The following is a 19,878-nucleotide window of genomic DNA, read 5'->3' on the forward strand; positions in this document are numbered from 1 at the left end:
ATACTTATTGAAAATATTTCTGATAGTTTAGTTTTCTGTGTGACTGGATTGCTGCTCATTTCCCTGATTACAGATTACATGCAGAAACCAACACAGAAAGCGTACTAAGTATACTAACTCAACTTCTGTAAAACATTGACACCCACTATCTGCCTTTTCAGATCCTGACTTTGCATGAGATATTGGAGGGTCTTACAGCATAGTGACTGAGAGATACTTTATACTCTGCAGTATGAGATGCTGGAGAGTTTAGCAGCACAGTGACTCTATGTGTGAGATACTGGAGAGTCTACCAGTACAGGGTTTGCATGTGAGATTCTGGAGAGACTACCAGCATACATGTAGTAATTCTATGAATTCAGAGGGCCGGGACTTGTATTTCTCTGTTTCTCAGAGCTGTGGTCAGTAGAATTTTTAGTTCCTCTGGTGTCAGAAGTCTGAATCACTGATGTGTGTTTGTATCTGTGTATCTGGCCTCATGTAATAACTGCAAAATAAGAATGGAAACTGAATACTGGTCTGTACAAGGTATGAGATTTAAGAACTGATTTAAGTCTTTTTACTCTTGGTGTTGTACTTTGAAGCTGAGAGTTACTTAAATGCTTAAATATAAAGTCTGCATGGACTCGCCTTATACACAAAATATGTTTACGCAAATCCATGTATACGCGGGGATTGATAAAAATAAAGAAAAAATCAAATAACAAGAGAAATTACTCAAATTCAAATCTGTTGTGTTCCCTGCATTTTATTATTATTAATAGGGTAATATGATGAGGCTAAGAAGGGTGGTCTGATTATATGTGATTATACATAATTTTGCATATGTTTTATATCAGAAACCTTACTACAGTGTAAAGCACAAATCTTTCAGTGCTTCACATGTTTTGTTGAAACCTACTTGAAGTGTATATTATCTTTCTTTATAACGCAGTCTTTAACAAACAAATTAGTGATATGTGACTCTTACCCCAGCCTCAGACAAGGGGCACCTGAGTTGGGGTGATAAGGAGACCAGACACAAATAAGTGTGCAAAATGTTCTGGAGGTGCCTTTAATTGCTTTGCCTTTTTCAACCATCTTTTCGACATTACTTTTTTGAATAATTGTTTTTCTGTAAGGAATCCCCAAGGAAGAGGCATGCAGATCCTATGCAGACGCAGGAGCAGGTAGATATCGAAACAGGCATACAGGTGAAAGGTAGTTCTAAATTCAGGAGATGCAAAGAGAGGCGTACAATCCAAATCAGTAGGTGAGGTACAAGGTCGAGGGGCAAAAGGGAAGTTCAGTAACCAGGAGAAGTATAGAAAGCGAGGTACAAACAAAGGCAGGGTAGAGCTCTCTGAGAGAAGACTCAATACCGAGCAGCGGGAAGCGGGTCTGGATGGTTTAAATAGCGCTGCGTGCTGCACGGTAGAGCGTGTGCTGGTGGATTAACGGCGCTTGTTATTATTAACCCGCTGCTGGTGCTGATTAGTTCTCTTATGGGTTGATCTCCGCTGGCTAGCGGTCATGACATTTTCACTGTTTCAATACACAATTTTTCCAGATTTCCACTGTTTAAACAATTCAATAACTGTTGAACTACACAGTTTCATTTAACACACCGAGCATTACTGCTCAGGTTCAGGTTCAGCCACCTGAAGAAGGCTCCAAGGCCGAAACATTGTGTTTACTTTCTTCTTTTTTTCAGCATAGAATAAACCTATTACTTGTTCCTTTGCAAATTTAAGAGATGTATATCTGTGTGTTTGCTTATGCAATCATTAGTGTACAAAATGTACAGCAGAGGGGACAAGACACAGCCCTGTGGTGATCCAATTGAAGTGTAGCGAATGTCAGACAAGCACTTCCCCCAACTTGACCTGTTGAGACCTGTTAGTTAGGAAGTTTAGCACCCACCTTATCAAGTTCTCATTCAGATTGAAGCACTTCAGATTCACACTTCCACTATTATCATCAACTCCTTTCATGTCACCATTTGCTTTACCATGTTTCTTACAATGGAGTTCACCATCTTGCTTCAGTGTATAGTTGCACGGCATAAGTAATATTTTCAATCAATGTTTACTCTTAACAACACATCTTTACCTCGTGTGGCTTCTACATAAATGCTAAACCAATGTCTAGTTATTTCCACAACTCAAACATAACACCACATTGCTGTGTGTGATAATCACATCCTGTATACCCAGGGCAACATTTAGACTATCACAGACCTCAGGACTATAGACTTTCAGGGGGCCCCTCCAACTCACATCACTCCCAATCAACAAACACAACTGTGCCCTACACAACGTTGCCATACACTACATTTAAAGTTCAAATCTTGTTCAAAATGTTGTAAAAAACAGAGCTTAAGATAAGTTAGAATCAAAACTAAAGAGTAATTTAGTCTTACAGTTGCAAAAAGCCTCCTTGGCCCTACATACACATATACAGAAGCTGCTTAAAACTGCTTTTAACACCACCACAGACGGTCTTCTCAACAGACACACAGCGCATTCCTACATTATTCCCAGAACTACAGACTCAACCACTGCCCACTCAACAACACAAGCACCATTACAAAGAATGCAGTTAAATAACACAAATCACACAAAATCACCTAAAATGGAAATAGGTGCTTTTACTCCTCCGCGGCAGGAGTGACAATAAGGACCATGGCTGGTAGCGTAGCTGAAAAATAGTCAAGACAACGTAATCATTCTGACCAGCGATGGATACAAAAACTCTATACATTAGCCACAACATCCAATCATTCACGTTGTGCTCACTTTATTTTATATTTATGAGGTTTTAAACAGTTTTATCAATCTGCAAAGTGATGAGGAGACCAGACACGAATTAGTGTGCAGAATGTTCTGGCGGTGCCTTTAATTACTTTGCCTTTTCACTCTTGCCAGAACCGCGGATTTCTTATCACTGCCAGTGGCAAAACGCTATTTACAGGATAAACTATTAAACAGCATTGAAGCTTGTTCTCATCCTTTTAGGAATTTTCATGTTGTGTATAATCATGAAGAAAAATAAAAAATAATAAATTTAAACAAACAAAAAAGAGGGGTACCCCTTTCTTTCATACATCTAATTTCAAGCCCTTACATGCCAAGATCTAACACATGAATCATTTAACACCTGATTCAGAGATTAATCATATTCCAAATATACCAGATAAGTTTAATATATTTTGCTAACTAGTAAATTCATTAACTCTCTGTGTTATTGTGAAGTTGTCCTAATAAATAGCAAGCCTGAGTACTCTGATCATGAATCTCCAACTGATGGAGGCAGGAGAAGTATTTATTTAACTTGTACAATATTATTTAAGCAATCATTTGATTTTCATTATCCATGCTTAAAAACTAGCATTCAAATGCACACCAACCAGATTGCAGTAAACCATTCTTATTAAATCTCCACATTATCAAAAAGAAAAATAGTCCTTATTATCTGAATCTTAACCTTAGAAGACCAACTCATGTATCTGTCAAATTATACTCAAATGTGCAAAGTCAATATAATTGCTGCCTTCCAGTTCAGTTCCAGACCTTGTTTGCTATCTGTGTGGCGTTTGTATGTTCTACCTGAGCTCACATCTTTTTTTTCTCTGGCTTCTCTGTTTTCCTCCCAGATGCTATAAAATTCACCCTGGTGGGAGTGTGTGCATGTCTGTGTCTGTGTGTGTGCCCTGTGATGGACTGGTGTTCTTTCCAGTGTGTCGCCCGCATTGTGTCCGCTGTGCTTGTTGGGATTGACTCCAGCTGCCCTGGGACTCTTCATTCAATAAAGCAACTGTAACTGTTCTACCCTGGTTTCTAATAATAATACAAAATCATATTTTACTATTGTCTAAGCAGTAAATATTTTTTTTCTACAGTACAGGCTGTTCTTTTCAATGTCTAAACACAGCAAACCTGCATGAACAATACAGAAAAAGAAGTTTCTGTAATAAAATTACCACAGTCTCTAATATATATATATACTCCTATCTAGAAACAGCTATGGGTCAAAAATAGTTTCACATCATATTTACCTCCAATAGTGCCTCAGTCTCTTTTAATTAATTTTTCTATATTTATTACTGAATTAAAACTGTTCCAGACTTTAAACACAGATTTACCTCCATTAATACTGAACTATCTAAGGAGCTTTAACACTGAAAGTATCACATAATGAAAAAATACACATCTTTAATAATTCATTTACCTACAATGCTTCCTCAGTTTCTTATAATTATTTAGTGGGAAAACATTACTTCCTCAGACATTTTCTAGTGTTTAAACATGCCTTTAAATCTATTATTATACCTGCCCTTAATAATTCTTCAAGCTAAAATATCACCTTCTCAAGACATTATTTATATAAAAGTTCCATTTGTAATAAAGCCACAACCCATAATAATAAAATATACTCTTATAACACTCTTATCTGTTTAAGAATAAGAATAAGAATATTGCATACAGATAATTATACTGGAGACATAAACTGAAGATAATAGTAAGTAGCAGTAGATTGGCAGAGGTGATGCTATTAAAAATATAAAATTGTTCTTAGCAACTAATTATTTTACCTGACTTACAGACCAATCAAAAATAGTTTTAATGTTTTCTTATGAATACCCACAGTCCTGGATTTAAAATAAAACATTAAAACATTAAATTCCGAGCTCATTTACAAATTATGTTGTGCAGCTTTTCCATCTTAACTTTAATTCTTGTTGTCTGTCTATCTGGAAAGCAGAAGACTGGTCACTTACTGGCTGAGCTGTGCAGCACCAGGACAGCGAGAGAGAAGATGGACAGGCAGCTCTCCATTGTCATCAGGACAGAGCACAGCTGAGACCCCTGTCTTCACCCCTGAGCCCACAGGGCAACTGAGCTGCTGCTCCGCACCCCAGACCCCCAGTAACAACACAGCCCCCCGCCCCGCCAATCACACACAGCACTGCCTTTTCAGACTGACAGCAGGAACCTCTTACACAGGCGGGACGGCCAATCACACAGGGCACTTTCAGTCTTCTCCATATATATCAGAGACACATCACTGTTTCCTCTCCCTGAAGACACTCCCAGCAGTGCGGAGGAGAGGAGAGACAGGAGCAGCTCTGTGTCTCACTGGAGGAAACACAGATACAGATACAGACAGCAGGGCTGCAGGTGCTGCAGGGGCAGGAAGAGATCAGATATTAAACTAAGAAAAAATTGTAGACAAGTATTATATTTTTAAATCAGTATCAAGATAATCAATTATGTATATATGGTCCTGTAATTCTTGCTGTCTGTATCAGGAAGTGTCTAGAACGTGGTCCTGTCTTGCTGTCTGTGTCAGGCAGTGTCCAATGACTGGTGTCCTACAGTGAGCCACAGAGTTGTCGTGTCTCCAGACAGTAATGTCTTCTGGTCCTCTTCAAGGGCAGTGTGAGGAGAGCCTGTGCTTAAGGTGGCAGTGAGGTCATTCAGGTCAGCACAGGAATCCAGAGACAAGGTGGACTGAATAAGAACTGGCTGTCCTGTGACTGTGATCAATAATTTAAATGAAAAAGAAAGAAAAGCTCAGCAGTGATTGTCCCCTATGTACTGAGCCTGTTGGACAGCAGCTCTTCCAGTTGAGTCCCTCAGACCCTGAGTCTGTCTCTGCGCAGCTCTAGTCCACACAGATGTTCCAACCCCTCCAGCTGTGGCCCCAGTGTCTCTCTGTGTGAAGCCGACTACATGACTGAGACTCTCTAACAGCATAGTGGAGCTGAACTGATACTGATACACTGATACACCCCCAGTCTGAACAGTGTGAGGGAACAGCTCACATCCTCTTCCTTATCATTATGGGTAGTAGGAGCAGCAGTAGGAGCAGCAGTAAAATATTAGTAGTAGCAGTAGTATCAGTGGCAGCAGCAGTTGTGGTAGCAGTAGTAGTATTAGCAGTTATGCTGTATTTAAACTCTCCTGTTCAATATAGCAGAGTTCTTGTGTTACAGCTTCACCATAATAGCTGCAGCAGCAGGAGCCACGGAGCAGGAGTCAGTTTCAAATTTGAAAAAGCAACACAATTATGAAAAAAAAAGTTCAGTCTTTGTTAATACAGCGGTGATTTAAGGCAGAGCTTCACTGGAGCTACAGGTCAGGCTCTGCAGTGAGTCTGTGGTTTTTGCTCCTCCGAGCTCTTCCAGCACAGGAAACCAGGCTGTACTGTGAGGCTGTGGGTGTCAGTGTGATGAGGCAGCTGAGAGCTGGGCTGTACAGGGAGACACACAGGGAGCCCAATATTCAGAGCTCCAGTGCTGCACAGGGAGACACAGGAGAGCCCAGTGTTCAGAGCTCTAGTGCTGCACAGGGAGACCCTCAGTGTTCTCCCCTCCCTACACAGCTCTCTCAGTGTGTCTCTCAGGGCTGAACAGGAGGGGCTGTTCCTGTCAGAATGGAGGCTGACTCTCAGAGCTCCAGTGTCAGTATGAGGAGAAGCTCTCAGACTTGACTGCTGCCAGAGCCTCTGAGCCTGAGTGGCCATGAGCACTGAGCTCCTCAGCAGCTGAGAAAAGCCTCCTGTCTCCTGTGGTCACAGTGTGGTTGAACACCTGCACTGTCTTTCTGCTCCTTCTCCCTCTCTCCACCTTCCTGTCTCTCTCACTGTGTGTGCTCTTATCTGTCCATCTCTCTCTCCTCTTCTCTCACTCTGACAGTCTGTGCAGAGTATCTGAAGGGGATGTAACATTTGCTTGGCAAAGGAAAAGACTTCTCAGAGGCAGAATAAAACAAAAATATTTTTCTCCTCTCAATCAGATTCACAGCTCAGACTCACACACAGAGCTCTGGGTCCCTCAGTACTTTACCCAAATTCCTACCTCCTGAACAGACAGAAGCTCATCTCCTTCCTTCTCTTTATCCTGACAATTCAGAACCAGAGGACATTCAGACAATCAGTGCTGCTACATGAACAATATCAGACAGAACACCCTGGACTCAGGTCACATCTCCCCCTTTTCTCCTTCTTCACAGCCTCTTAGAGACAGAGAAGAGCTCCTGGTTCTCCTCTCTGTGAACTGGGCTCAGGGGTCACTGATCTGGCAGCTGTGGGCTCTGTTCCAGGTCAGAAGCAAGAAGCTTCTATTAACCCTCTCCAGGACCTCCAGCCCTTAAGTATTACTGCCCTGATTCATTGTCTTTACTGTAAGTCACTCCTCCAACCCTCTGTCAGAAGTGTTTTACTGAAAATTGAGCAATATGTGTTTATCTCTTATTATTATTTTTACTGATTTAATGAACAGCAGTATTGCTACTCTTATAAGTGTAATATGATTATCAGCAGCAGCAGACCAATGGTCTTGTCTACAATAGTGACCAGTTGACCAGTCTGTACCTCTGAGCAGTGGGACTCAGATCACACAGAAGACCTGTCTGTGTGTTATTCCACACCAGCCCTGGGATACAGCGTCTCCCACACGTCTCTCACGGAGTCTTATAAATATACAGTTAAACAGAGTCTGATAACAGTTATACAGTTAATTAAATCACCAAACTGGCTGAGGAACTGAGAGCTCGAGTGGAAATAAAACCAGGAGATGCTCTTCAACCTTAAAAGCGCTTATTACAGGGACTTGTGCCCTTTTTCTTCTGCTCTACCGGAGTATGCTATACAACGCATTAGTCTGCGAAGTAAACTATTTTTTTTGTTTAATAAATTGTATTCCTCGGTTTGTCGCTCTCCATTTCCAGCTGTTATGTCTCTTCCAGCGGAGACGCGCTCTGCTCTGTCAGAAAGAGCGCTGTGACGTCACAGACACCAGCCAGAGTGCCGGGATCAGAGAGCGAGACCGCGGGAAGCGCGCGGAGCGCACTGAGGAGAGATATTGATCACTTATCTATCGACAACCAATTAATTCAACTAAAAAACCTTAGAATCATCGATTAACTTCACCGATTGGTGAGTACTGATTCTTTTCTTTCTTTAAATTCTTTAAATATCTAGAAAACAGTCAATACAGCCTGTATCGATCAAATACCATAGTGCGTTTAGTGTTCATACTGTTCAATCCCAAATTAAAGAATAATTATTCAAATGATTGTTTAGAAATTGTATTCTAGAGCTTGGAAATTATATTCCAAGTTGATAAATTTGTGTAGGTAACAGTTTAAATGCATTTTTCCACTGTTTACAAATTATAAGTATGGTAACCATGGCAACACATGCCACTTCACTGTGCCCAGCTAGGTGTCTCGCCTTCGTCACAAAGAGTGGTTTGACGTCACGGACTAATACTAATGCGAGTGTATTCATATTTAATATTAGTGAGAGTACAATCGGTAGCTTTAATATTAATGCTAGTGTTCATGTCAGTATTAATGGTGATTGTGCTTCTGATAGTTTTGATGCCAGTATTCATGTTAATATTAGTTATAATTATAGAGTTACTGTTAGAGTATTTACACTAGTAGTCATGTTAGTTTTAGTGATAGCATTACTGTTATTATTAGTATTAGTAGTGTAGTAGTAGTTTGTGTCAGTGATAATGATAGTGTAATTCTTAGTGATAGTGTTACTGTTTTAATGTTAGTGGCATTTGTGTTAGTGTTAGTTATACTGTATTTGTAGTTATGAGTGTGTGTGTGTTTGTCTGTGTGTGTGTGTTGGTGTGTGTCTATAAGTATTTGTAGTCTATGTGTGTGTCTGTGAATGTGTGCGAGTATGTGTGTATAAATGTATGTCGTGTCTGTGAGTGTGTGTTGTGTCTGTGTGTGTGTCTGTGAGTGTGTGTAGTGTATGTGTGTGTGTCTGTCAGTGTGTGAATGTGTGTCTGTGAGTGTGTGTAATGTCTGTGTGTGAATATATGTGGGTGAGTGTCATGCAGTGTGTGATAATGTGTGTGATTGTGTGGGTGTATATCTGTCAGTGTGTGTGAGTGTGTGTGTAGGTGGGCTTGGGCTCCACTCGTGTGTCTGACAGAAGTGACCCATCAACAGGTGTTGAGGTCCAGAGTCGCCTGAGAATGGAACCACTTTCTAGATTCCAGACCAACGTCCAGAGAGCTGTGAGTGCTCTGTTTTTATCACTATTACTAGTAATGACAGCAGTAGTAGTATTAATATCAGAATTAGTATTAGAATTTGTAGTCATGGTCATAGTATTAGCAGCAGGAGTAACAACAGTGGTAGTTGGATTATCCAAGCAGTTACTCCAGGAACTACAGTATTGCACATTTATACTCTATTTTCCAGGTATGTTTTGTAAAGTGCTTTGATGTTCTGGATTAAAAGGCAAAATATAAGAAAAAAATTGATTGATTGATTGATTGATTGACTATGAGAGTGAAGTCTGGTCGAACTTGTTTGTCTAACTGAACTGTCCTGTCCACAGATGTCAACAGAGGTGAACAGAGAAGATGTCCAAACCCACCAGAGACTGGAGACAAGTCTGAGAGTCAGGCCACAGACCCAGAGAGCTGTGAGTCCACTGCTGGTCTTCTTCATATTGTGATTCTTCCTCTTCTTCCTCCTCCTGAAATTAAAGCTCATCGCAGTAGCAGGGCTCTGTTGTTTTCTCTTGAGGAAGAGAAAGACTCTACCTGTCAGTGTGTGCATCTGCGTGTGTGTTAGTGTGTGGGAGTGTGTGTCTGTGGGTGTGTGTGCTTGTGAGTCTAGTCCAGCCCGTGTCTGTAACAGAACTGTATCTGACATCCCCAGATCAGGAAGGAGGTAACAGGAGACTCAGCCAACACAGGAGCCAGACCCAAGACCCCAAGAAAAGCGAGTCTGCATTATTATTAGTAGTAGTAGTAGTAGTAGTAGTAGTGAGAGGGTGAGTGTGTGTGAGGTTGTGTGTGAGAGAGGGTGAGCATGTCTCAAACTCCATTCCTAGAGGGTCTGGTGCATCATCTGGTTTCCTGCCCAGAGGTCTTGGTTACAAAGTTGATCTAATTTTTTAATTAAACAAAAAATATTCTAATACTGTACCTTTATCCAGACCTTAAATATCCAACTATGCCTTGAATATTTTGAGTCTTCAACAGTGAGAGACATCAAAATATATTATTAAACACATTATTTCCACATCTTCTTATGAAAATAATTAGATTAAATTTTTAATTGGCTAGCCCCGTTTAGAAAGAAAACCTGGAGATGCACCTGGCTCTCCAGGGATTGTGAATGGGCTTGAGACCCCTGGTCTAGCAGAACTGGCGCCTCAACAGGTCTCGACAGGGATGTTGGGGATCATGAAGCTGGATAGCTGAGGGCTGGACACTGCTTCTGGATCGAGGACGACAGGCCACTGTCATGTAGGGTCATCTTGGCCCATGATGATGATGTGTGTTTGTGTGACTGGCTGGTAACTCTGTTTTCTCCTCCCCAGCACCGCCTGGAGAAACTCGCTCAAGTCGAGAGAGGGATGGCCGAGCAGAGAGAAGGGTGTCACACCGAGACCTGGGGCAGATCCCACAGGAACATGAGTATTGGCTTCAACAACATGGTTGGATAGCTTGTTCCACACACCCACCACCCTCTACATACAGTAGTGCCTCCTGTCCTGACTGTAGGGTCTCATCCAGCTCTCTCTTAAGATAAGCCACCCTATCGGCTTCAACAACATGGCTAGACAGCTTGTTCCACACCCCCACCCTCCTCTATGTAAAGAATACTGTATTAATACTGTCAGACTACGAATAAACCTGTACTGAGACACAAACTTGGTTGGCTTCTGCTGGTGAGACTAAAGCAGTCATCTTGTTGACAGGTCTTGACATAGACGGACGTGACCCTGAAAGGCCGGAGAAGGGCAACCGATACTGAGGCTCTGAGCAAAGATTCGTCCAGTGTAAGACAACCAATGTGTTCTGCTCAGGATGATGATGGTGATGCAGATGGTAGTGTAGATAATGAAGGTGGTTATGATGATGATGTTGATGGAAAGGTGTTGATGATGATGATGGTGGATATGATGATTGTCATGATGAAGAAGGATATTGTGATGAAGATGGTGGAGATCATTTATTAGAAATGTGATGAAGATGATGGTGACGAAGATAGTGGAGATTATAATGGTGGAGGTGTTGATGATGGTGACACAGTCATGCCTGTGTGTGGCTGTGTGTGAAAGGGAAGGTGGGGTTGGATCAGGTCTGCCGCTGTCATCTGATAGGACTGTCAGAGGAAGAGGGAGCAGACTCCCCCTGTGTCTCGCCCCAGGCAGCCGAGAGCTGCAAGTCTGTGAGCCTGATATGTCTGTGACGTCTATCAAAAGTTTGGTTTCAGCTGCAATGATGGTGACTGTGATTGCTGGGAGACCAGGGGCAGGGCTTGGTCCTCCTGGAGAAGACCCTCTCAGTTTTCTCTCTGTCCTCCTCATGCCCTCTCTGTGCCCCTGTCCCCTCAGGCCAGCCAGCCAATCACCAGGCAGGAGACCGAGACCCAGCTGTGGAAACACCCTAAGGCCCCGGAGAGGGATCTGCAGGAGGACAGGGCATGGACCTCCTCCTTGGCAGCCCCCATACCCCATTGCTTGCCCCCTCACACACCCCCTCACCCACCCCCTGGTACACCCGCTCACCCGGGCCTGACCCCAGCGGCCCTGTGGCAGCTCAGGGAGGGCCTGCAGGTCGAGCTGGAGGGGCTGCTCCAGGAGGAGGAGATACAGGTGCGGACCTGGGCTCAGAACATGATATCATCTATCCAGCTGGACTGCCTGGCGCTGTACAATGAAGTCCTGCCTGACTTTGAATCAGAGGGTGCATACGCGGGATTGGTAAGTCCCTTAAACCCCTCCCCCTTGCTTGAATCACACTGAGGTATGCAGGGGCTGGGGTGACTCACCTCTCCAAGACACCTGCATCATCCACTCCCATTTCACCTCAACATGGTTCTGAGAAAATCTCCCGTCCCCAAGGGGAGAGAGACAGGAGCCGGGCTGGGCCTCCAGCCCTCTGTTTATTCAAGATTATTGCCTCAGGAGGTGGGTGAGGTGGAAGACACACTGTCTACAGATCACCACTAGGGACAGCGTAATGCAGGGGGTGAGACTCTTGATCATGGATAAGGATAACAGTGGGAATGACTCCTCCTCTCTTGACTCACTGCCTACTGATGATGTTATGTCACTCCAGCTCCTCCTCATGGTGGTGTCTGCAGTCAGGCAATTTGGAGAATCGTTGAGGGATGATGATGAATATTCACCTTTCTTGTTCTCCCAGGGCACAGGAATCATGAAGCAGGACAGCTATGAGGAGGTGAAAGAGGCGCTGAAATCCTACTTCGAAAATACAATGGTCAGGTGTGACTTATCTGAGGTGGACAAGTGCTTCCACCAGGCTGCAGCCGAGCTTGACCTTATCCTGCAGAAGTACCTGGGAGATGTTGTGGCCGAGGTCTGTGAATAGCAGGTTTATTTTGATAAAAGACATTTCTAGTCCCCTTCTATTGTTGGTGTCTATTTCATGTAAAGGATTTGACTTGAAAATGAAACGTTTAATCGACTTACAGGGAGTCTTCTTTAAGATGTGTATCGGATCTCCACTGTCACTTTACTGGACTTTTGAAGTAACCAATCTACAATGAAAATATATACTGCACATCTTAAGGAACATGAAGAGAAATCCGTGTGCTGATTGTCACCAAAAATGTCACAAATTAACCGCCAAACTGTTTAACATGTCCAACGACCTCTTCCTATTTTGCAGTGATTACAATTCTTTCAGTTTCTTCTCTTGTATTTTCCTTACTGTTTCACTGTCCCCTTCCCCCATGTGGAGATGGATCCACAGACGAAACCCTGTTTCACCATTTGTTTGTTCAAAGTCTTTGGACTGACTTGCGACTTGCGAAGCCCCAGTGGCACAATCAGTCAGCGTGCACAGCAGAGTCATGGCGATGTTGTGTGTTCACGCCTCACCTGGAGCAATGGCACCTACAGATCCAGCCATTCAAAATGTGTGGAGTACGTGGCGGTAAAACATGGTGGGCATGGCGAATCAGACCACATTTGAATTGAAATATGATAATAGTATCTTGAAGCACCTTGTAAAATCACCAGGTGGAGCTAATAAAGCTTAACATCTCATATACAGCATTTGAGCTGTCACCAGAAAACGCCTGGTTTTGAATCCCAGTCACTGCTGAGGGACAGTCTTTTTACAATTAAGAATTTAAGTTGCATACTCTTTAGATTTTTAATCATTTGAAACTGTGTATTACAGAATGTCAATCATTAAACATTAAAATGAAGGTATATTTTATAAAAGAAAGATTCCTCTTGTGTACACAACCTTCCACCTCCATCATAAATATTTTAATTATGCATAAATATTTTATGCATCAAAGTCTTTAACTTGGTAACTAACATGGGTTCTGGTTTTAACATGCTTGTTCTAACATTATTAAGCTTATATTCTGTAATTCATAAAAAGATATAACGTTTTATCCTTTTCTAAGAATACGTAGTAAAAACACCACTTGCTGTTATTGTAAAAAAATACATGTTGTAGTGATTTAACATCACTTGATAGTTATATTAATATGGGATCTTATTAATCTACTACTACTACTATAGTCCACTATAGCTTATTGTGAACATGATGTGTCTTTTTCAGGTTTACACCTGAATTGAGAAAATAATGACCAGACACATTATTATAGTTTCAGTGGTATTTTTAATTTGTTTTTCTCGATTCTAATTACAATACATACAACTTCGTTTTAAGGCTTGAGGCATCTGTTAAACTGCCCAACTGAATAAAGTGTTTTGAATCAAATCGGTTGAACAGTTGACAGTATTCCCGTTTGATAATTCACGTTTTTATTTCATTATTAATATAAATTAACATTGAATATGTTATGATAAATATATATAAAAACATGTTACTATAGTGTACATTATACTTACTATTTTATTTTTTTAAAGTATTTGTTAGAAGAAAAACTTGTGCCGTAAGCAGGTATTGAACTTGGATTGTCAAGGGCTGCTCGAAAACACAGCTGAGATGAACAGTTTAAAGTGTTTTGAAAGTAATCATGCGCGATTGAGTCAAATTAAAAATAAACCATGTTTGCAAAGAATGTGGATTACAGTAAATTAATATCAGGTTTTATACTGCGATAACGAGCACAAGTATTCAAAGAAAAGGTTAATCACTTAACTCAGTTAACTTTGAATGTGTTGTGATATTTAGAAATACCATCAAATTCAATATATTGTCAATAATATTTACTATTTTAGTTTTTCAAAGAAATGTTTATCTGTTAAAAGAAAACTCATGGCAAGAGCTGGGTTCAATCCCCCAGCATACAAGTCAGATGCCTAAGCCATTATACCAACACACTGCTTGACAGTTCAAGTTATAACTGAACAGGGCAGGCCAAAATTTTTCAAGTAATCGCGGGTGAATGAGTCAAATTGATGCAGATGTTTACAAAGAAAGCCTACTACTGTAATATTTTGAGCTATATGAATATAATTATATCGTTATTAATTTATTTAGATACACGGTTCCATATTATATTCCCTATTAATCAAATTATAAAAAGTATGCGTTTTTTTTACCGTGATATCGAGCCCAATTAAATATGAATAAATATTAATGAAGTTAATACTTATACTTTTACTTAGTATATACTTTTATATACTTTTAATGAAGTTCTGTATATAAACTTAATACAGTCAGAAGTATGTAAAACTTTTTCCAAAATAACCACAGTATGTAACCGAATGAAAGACTGATGCTTAAAATATTTATGAAGAAAGTGGAATACTGGTATGTATTTTTTATTTAAATTACCAAAACCAGACATATACATTTTACATAATATGTTTATGTTCCTAAATTAATATCATTCATTACCTTCAGACGCGTTATACTCCTCTTCTTTTTATGCTCACCTACTAAAATTTCCCTTTAGTTGTAAAATGTCCATATTAATATTCAATATTAAGCTGATTTAAACATGCACAGTAAAGAGATCAAATGAAGCAACCGTTTCACTAACAACCAATTCATCATGAGTGCTGCCTGTCAGTCATTTTGGCCAGCCAATCACTTACTGCGGTACAACTCGGAGAACTGTAGAAAATTTCCACAGTACGGGGTTGTACTGTGCATTTTCAATGACTGTATCTGTATATATAAAAATTATAAAAGCCAACCACTTTTATCATCATATTCTCGCTGAGAGGAAGGAATCAGTGTAAATATATCATTACAAGTGATAATAAGAGCAGCTTTATGATAACCCTACTATATTGGTAGTTGGGGGAATGTATATTACATATATCTAGAATATAAAATTAAGGAAAAGGAAATGTATCACTCAAAAGGAAAAAACGAGAAAATCATTAGTTAATGAACTATTAGAATACTATATATTTAATATTTCTGAGTACGTGATTATGTAAAGTTAAAAACTACTTATGATGTCGAAAAAACTGCAAAAACACAATAATAAGCAAACAATGCATGGGATAGTGAAAAAATAAAACTTTTCTGACATTTGGAATAGAAATTATACAACAACTGAAAATTAGACAACAAGTTTATATCGTAAAGTGAAGAGACAGGTGAGTTTATAAAGAGCAACATGAAAGTGAAGCTCCCAGAGTTCAAATTGCAGCAACTTAAACCCTTAATCAATCTAGGAGAAGCCTAGACAACGAAGAACCAAAACAATGAAATACGACTTTTGAAATGGTCTAACACAACATAAGATACATTTAGATGAAATCTTTACTATTTTACAGGAGAACCTAATAGGGAAAGTTATAAAAGCGTGTATGTGTCAGAAACCTAGAGAGAATTCACGTGCAGTATCATTTTGCTTAAAGTTGGAGCACAAACAATACAGTTGCATTGTATACTTGTATGTGCAATACACTATTTCAAGTCTAAACTACAGTACAACTCACTCTGCTGTGACTCCTTGCATCTCTACGCTATAACTTCCATCGAAGAGAGATTTTATCAGCAGCATGCAATTGATTCTTCCGACATTTTGTTTAATACTGTAATGTGGATGTAAGAACTCATGAAGTATTACCAGGATCTACATTTAGCACTGCTGATATTGATGGAGTTGAAATGCATGATGTATTTATTGACAGCTTTATCTGAGCCGATAATGATTAAAATACCTCCTGTAAAGTGTTAGGATTCATAGCAAGGCATATTTCTCCCCCCTAAGCGTTGCTATTGCATTGCACATTATATGAGCCTTACCAGTTTCAGTAGCTCCTGGTGTGTGCGGTTTTTAAAAACCTAAAGTAATAAGAAAATGACTTGTACACAGCAGTGTGTCTGTGGAGATTACCTAGGAAACGCTGAAGCTCCCTGCACACAAGCAATCCTACATAAATGAAAAATGCCTGCAGTCTGCCACTTATGCGTTTCCTTTACTACAGAGTAAATTCATAGGAATGAAGAGAAATGGAAGGAAAAAATATCACATTAAAGTTTCCAGTTACTTGGCACGAATGAATCAGCTATTTCTATATCCAGCCACACAGGAGACGGGTTGATTCGCCGATGGGGATGTGTTCTTTCTTTACCTTCTTACTAGACTGTCATTCAATTCTGTCTTCTTTGAAAGCTTTTTACATCTTTTAAGTGCTCTCGGTTAAACCACGCATAGAAAACCATCACTGCTGATGATTTTCATGGGCCGATGCACACTTGTTCTGTAGAACTCTAGTGGTAAAGCCCTGCCTGTGAATATTGTACGAGAAAAAAGGGCGAAACAACAGCCCCAACCACAGGAATGGTAACAGGAAGGATTGTGTTCTTATTTAATATGTCTGTCACGGACGTCCAAAGGGACTAACCGTGGGGAGCAGGAGAGCGGAAAAGACCCATATGCGTAGCGGCGAGACGGGAAAAAGGCCCGGGCTCATAGTGCAAAGAGTTCAGGAATGCCGTATAGAAACCTATGCCCTCAGGGAGCGGACGTGGGGCGCCCTGGTGCTAGGCGGGTCTCAGGACATCCAAACGTCAATGCTGAGCGAGGACAGAGTGCAAGACCCGGAAATATATAGCCCAAGGGAAAGAGAGGGACAGGAAGGACAGCAGACCAGAAACTAGGGACAGGACAGAGAAGGAGCGCCCTCTGGCTGCAGAGGGCGTGACAATGTCCTTTTGAGAAATGCCTTGTAAACGCACTCAGGCGTTAGAACGTCGACAAATAATTTATAATGGAGCTGTGAAAACACAGATTTTCCTATACCAGCCAATAGTAAAAAAGGTAGCAGACTCTTAAACTTTGAGACAAAATGACATCATATCACGGCAAATATTAATTCAAACATCATCACAACAAAGTAATTAGTGGGGCTTTGAATGAACAAAAATCGCTTTTATTGAACATCTTTTTCTACATAACTTTTAAGTGAAAATTTGCTCACATATGTTGCATGCGCGTTGGTAAAATAATGGTGAGCATAGCTGCCTCCCAAGCAGGTGATCGTGGTTCAGTTCCTGAAACAACTGGCAGCTGTGGGATTCCAACCCCTGAAGAGACTGGAGCCTTAATCCAGCGCCTTAGACCCTCGGTCACACTACCCTATAACCTGTGTCTGTTCTTCACATTACTTGCTCGGAGAATGCTGGGAGGCTTCAGCTCTTGTTGTCCATCCTAGTGGTTTTATGACGCCTGGAAGCGACTGCACCTCCATTTTCTGAGATGCTTCTCCCTCTCCCCTCTCCCCTCTCAACTTCTCTGGCACCTCTGGATATAGTTCCTCTGTTGAGCAGTCTTCAGATCTCTTCATACAGCGCCCTTGAAGTCATTTTATTTTTACAGCAGGACGCATCCGGAAAGTTGTTTTTTTACTTTTTATTTGAACAACAAAAATTAGATACAATACAAACAATAACACATATAAAGTATCAATAACATTGTCAGGGATACATACTATAATAAATTATACCTTATTAATAAAAAGATTGAACAAGGCATATTAAAGACATTTCAAAGTAGTCTGTAAATACGCCTTTACATCTATTTTGAACTGTTCAAACAAAAGACTCTTCCCAGACCATTTCACTTTATGTATATCACATTCTGAAATCAGAATGTGTCTCCTGTTTTAGAACTGTTTTGGGCAGTATGTCTTATACAATGCACCCACAGTATTCTAACTGTGGACTGCAGATCTGTGCTATAGTTCAGCTGAATTCGAAGGATCCAGCAATCGTACTGGAATTGACTGGGATTCCGAAATGTCTCTTGCAAAGGTTTTCAGGTTTGCTTAAACCTTTCATTAAAAAAACGATCTGAAACTTCCTAGCTTACAATCTTTGAAGTAGTTCTCACTAAACTTGGACGTGATGTCCGCAGATGTGCAGTGTACCTTTACTCTTGTCGTGTTCAAGAGTATTTTCACTGCGTGAGCTTCTCACTGCGTGTCCTGTACTGTACTGTGATTTCGTTTAGATTATCTATGAGGAGTACAGGGACTAGAACATCTTGAACTACTTTCGTTATATAAAAAAACGCAAAAGAATATGCAAAGTGATTAACATTACAAGTATGTCGATTTTCTGATTATGTGACAGGCCATTTCTTTCCAATATTTTTTCTGGTGCGGTTATTGATCACATACAAAATCTTATTTTCATAAAGAACACCAACAAAGTCACTGTGAAACTGGTATCGGGAAAAGTTTCATAATATTTCTTTTTATTAGAATACAAGTAAAACTTATCATTACCTATGGAATTTCTTGCCAGTCTGGCGCTTGAATTCACAACCCTGAGATTCAGAGTTTCATACTAGTTGCTCCAGAGAAAACTGAAATCTTTTATTTATATTAAACACTGCGGCTCCTGTCCTTTACTTTTCGTCACTGAAGAGGTGGATCTGGTCTTCAGTTTACCAACAATAAGCTCAGGCAGTGCTCCTTTGTAAAGCAGTGTTTGTTCAGATTGGTTATGTGGGATGGCACATCAGCTCTATGACCGTTTTCCCCTTCACTCAAATATCATAGATGAAGGCAGCTCTCTTGTCTTGGGTTGCTGTAACCCAGTTTCAAAGCAGGAGTACTGTGGTCTCAATACAAAGTACTAGCCACTATACCATTAAGGAGAGCAGCCCAAACGTACACGCATTTTGTCATGCGTGTGTGAAGCTTTATTGTCTGGGGCTGCTGTCAGTTTTGATAAACCTTGTATCCTACTGTTCTGCACTTCTCCAGGAGCCAATTTAGCACACAAATACCCTCCTTCAAACAAAGGCTGTAATCGCTTGATAAAAGCCATTTCTCATCCTTTCTCTTAGTGTCGGTGCTGCTATTGCATGTGAAGGAGGCGACTTGAAAATAAAATGTGTAATTGCCTTACAGAGAGTCTTCACGAAGGCGTGCGTCGCTTAGCTCTCTACTGCCAATTGACTGGACTTTTGAAGAAACCAATGTCATACGACGACTGCACAAATTGCACATCTTAAGGCACACGAAGAGAAATCTGTATGCTGATTGACGCAAAACATGTTGCTACAAATTATCCGCCGAGCTGTTTTACATGTCCGACCATCTCTTTCCTTTTTAATTTGCAGCGAGCACAATTCTTTCGGTTCCTTCTTTTGTATGTTCCTTGCTATTTTACTGTCTCCTTCCCCCACGTGGAGATGGATCCACAGTCAAAACCCTATGTTTCACCTTGTGTTTGTGCAGCGTCAGTCTGTGTAGAGAGAGAAACTTACGCAGCTCCAGGGGTGCAATCGGTCATCAGTGCACAGCGGAGTCATACCGAGGTTATGAGTTTGAGTCTCAGCTGGAGCAACATCACTTATGTCTTTAGCTACTGAAATAGTTGAGTTTAGGTCAGTTTGTTGTGACACATTCTGCTCAAAAGAGCTGTATTAAAGCAAGCTCACCTGTTTCCACAGAATCGTTACTGCTTCTCGTCAACCAATA

At 40.7% G+C, this 19,878-nt stretch overlaps 1 protein-coding gene across 1 annotated transcript; it reads left to right on the top strand.

Annotated features, from left to right (window-relative positions):
• The first annotated feature begins 8,983 nt into the window (after window positions 1–8,983).
• On the top strand, window positions 8,984–12,364 carry LOC148827818 (uncharacterized). Its single transcript, XM_088926192.1, has 6 exons — window positions 8,984–9,025; window positions 9,352–9,438; window positions 9,678–9,740; window positions 10,345–10,461; window positions 11,365–11,733; window positions 12,179–12,364. The coding sequence occupies exons 1-6, from the start codon at window positions 8,984–8,986 to the stop codon at window positions 12,362–12,364; spliced, it is 864 nt and encodes a 287-aa protein (XP_088782318.1).
• The last annotated feature ends 7,514 nt before the right edge of the window (window positions 12,365–19,878 follow it).

The sequence above is a fragment of the Atractosteus spatula genome, chromosome 10, assembly GCF_055471065.1.
Source record: "Atractosteus spatula isolate fAtrSpa1 chromosome 10, fAtrSpa1.hap1, whole genome shotgun sequence".
Taxonomy (NCBI): Eukaryota; Metazoa; Chordata; class Actinopteri; order Semionotiformes; family Lepisosteidae; genus Atractosteus; species Atractosteus spatula.

Excerpts from the sequence above, each read along its gene's own strand:
- LOC148827818 (XM_088926192.1), top strand. The coding sequence starts at position 8,984 with ATGGAACCACTTTCTAGATTCCAGACCAACGTCCAGAGAGCT. Across the intron at positions 9,439-9,677 it reads GGCCACAGACCCAGAGAGCT|ATCAGGAAGGAGGTAACAGG; the intron begins GTGAGTCCACTG and ends TGACATCCCCAG. Across the intron at positions 11,734-12,178 it reads AGGGTGCATACGCGGGATTG|GGCACAGGAATCATGAAGCA; the intron begins GTAAGTCCCTTA and ends TTGTTCTCCCAG.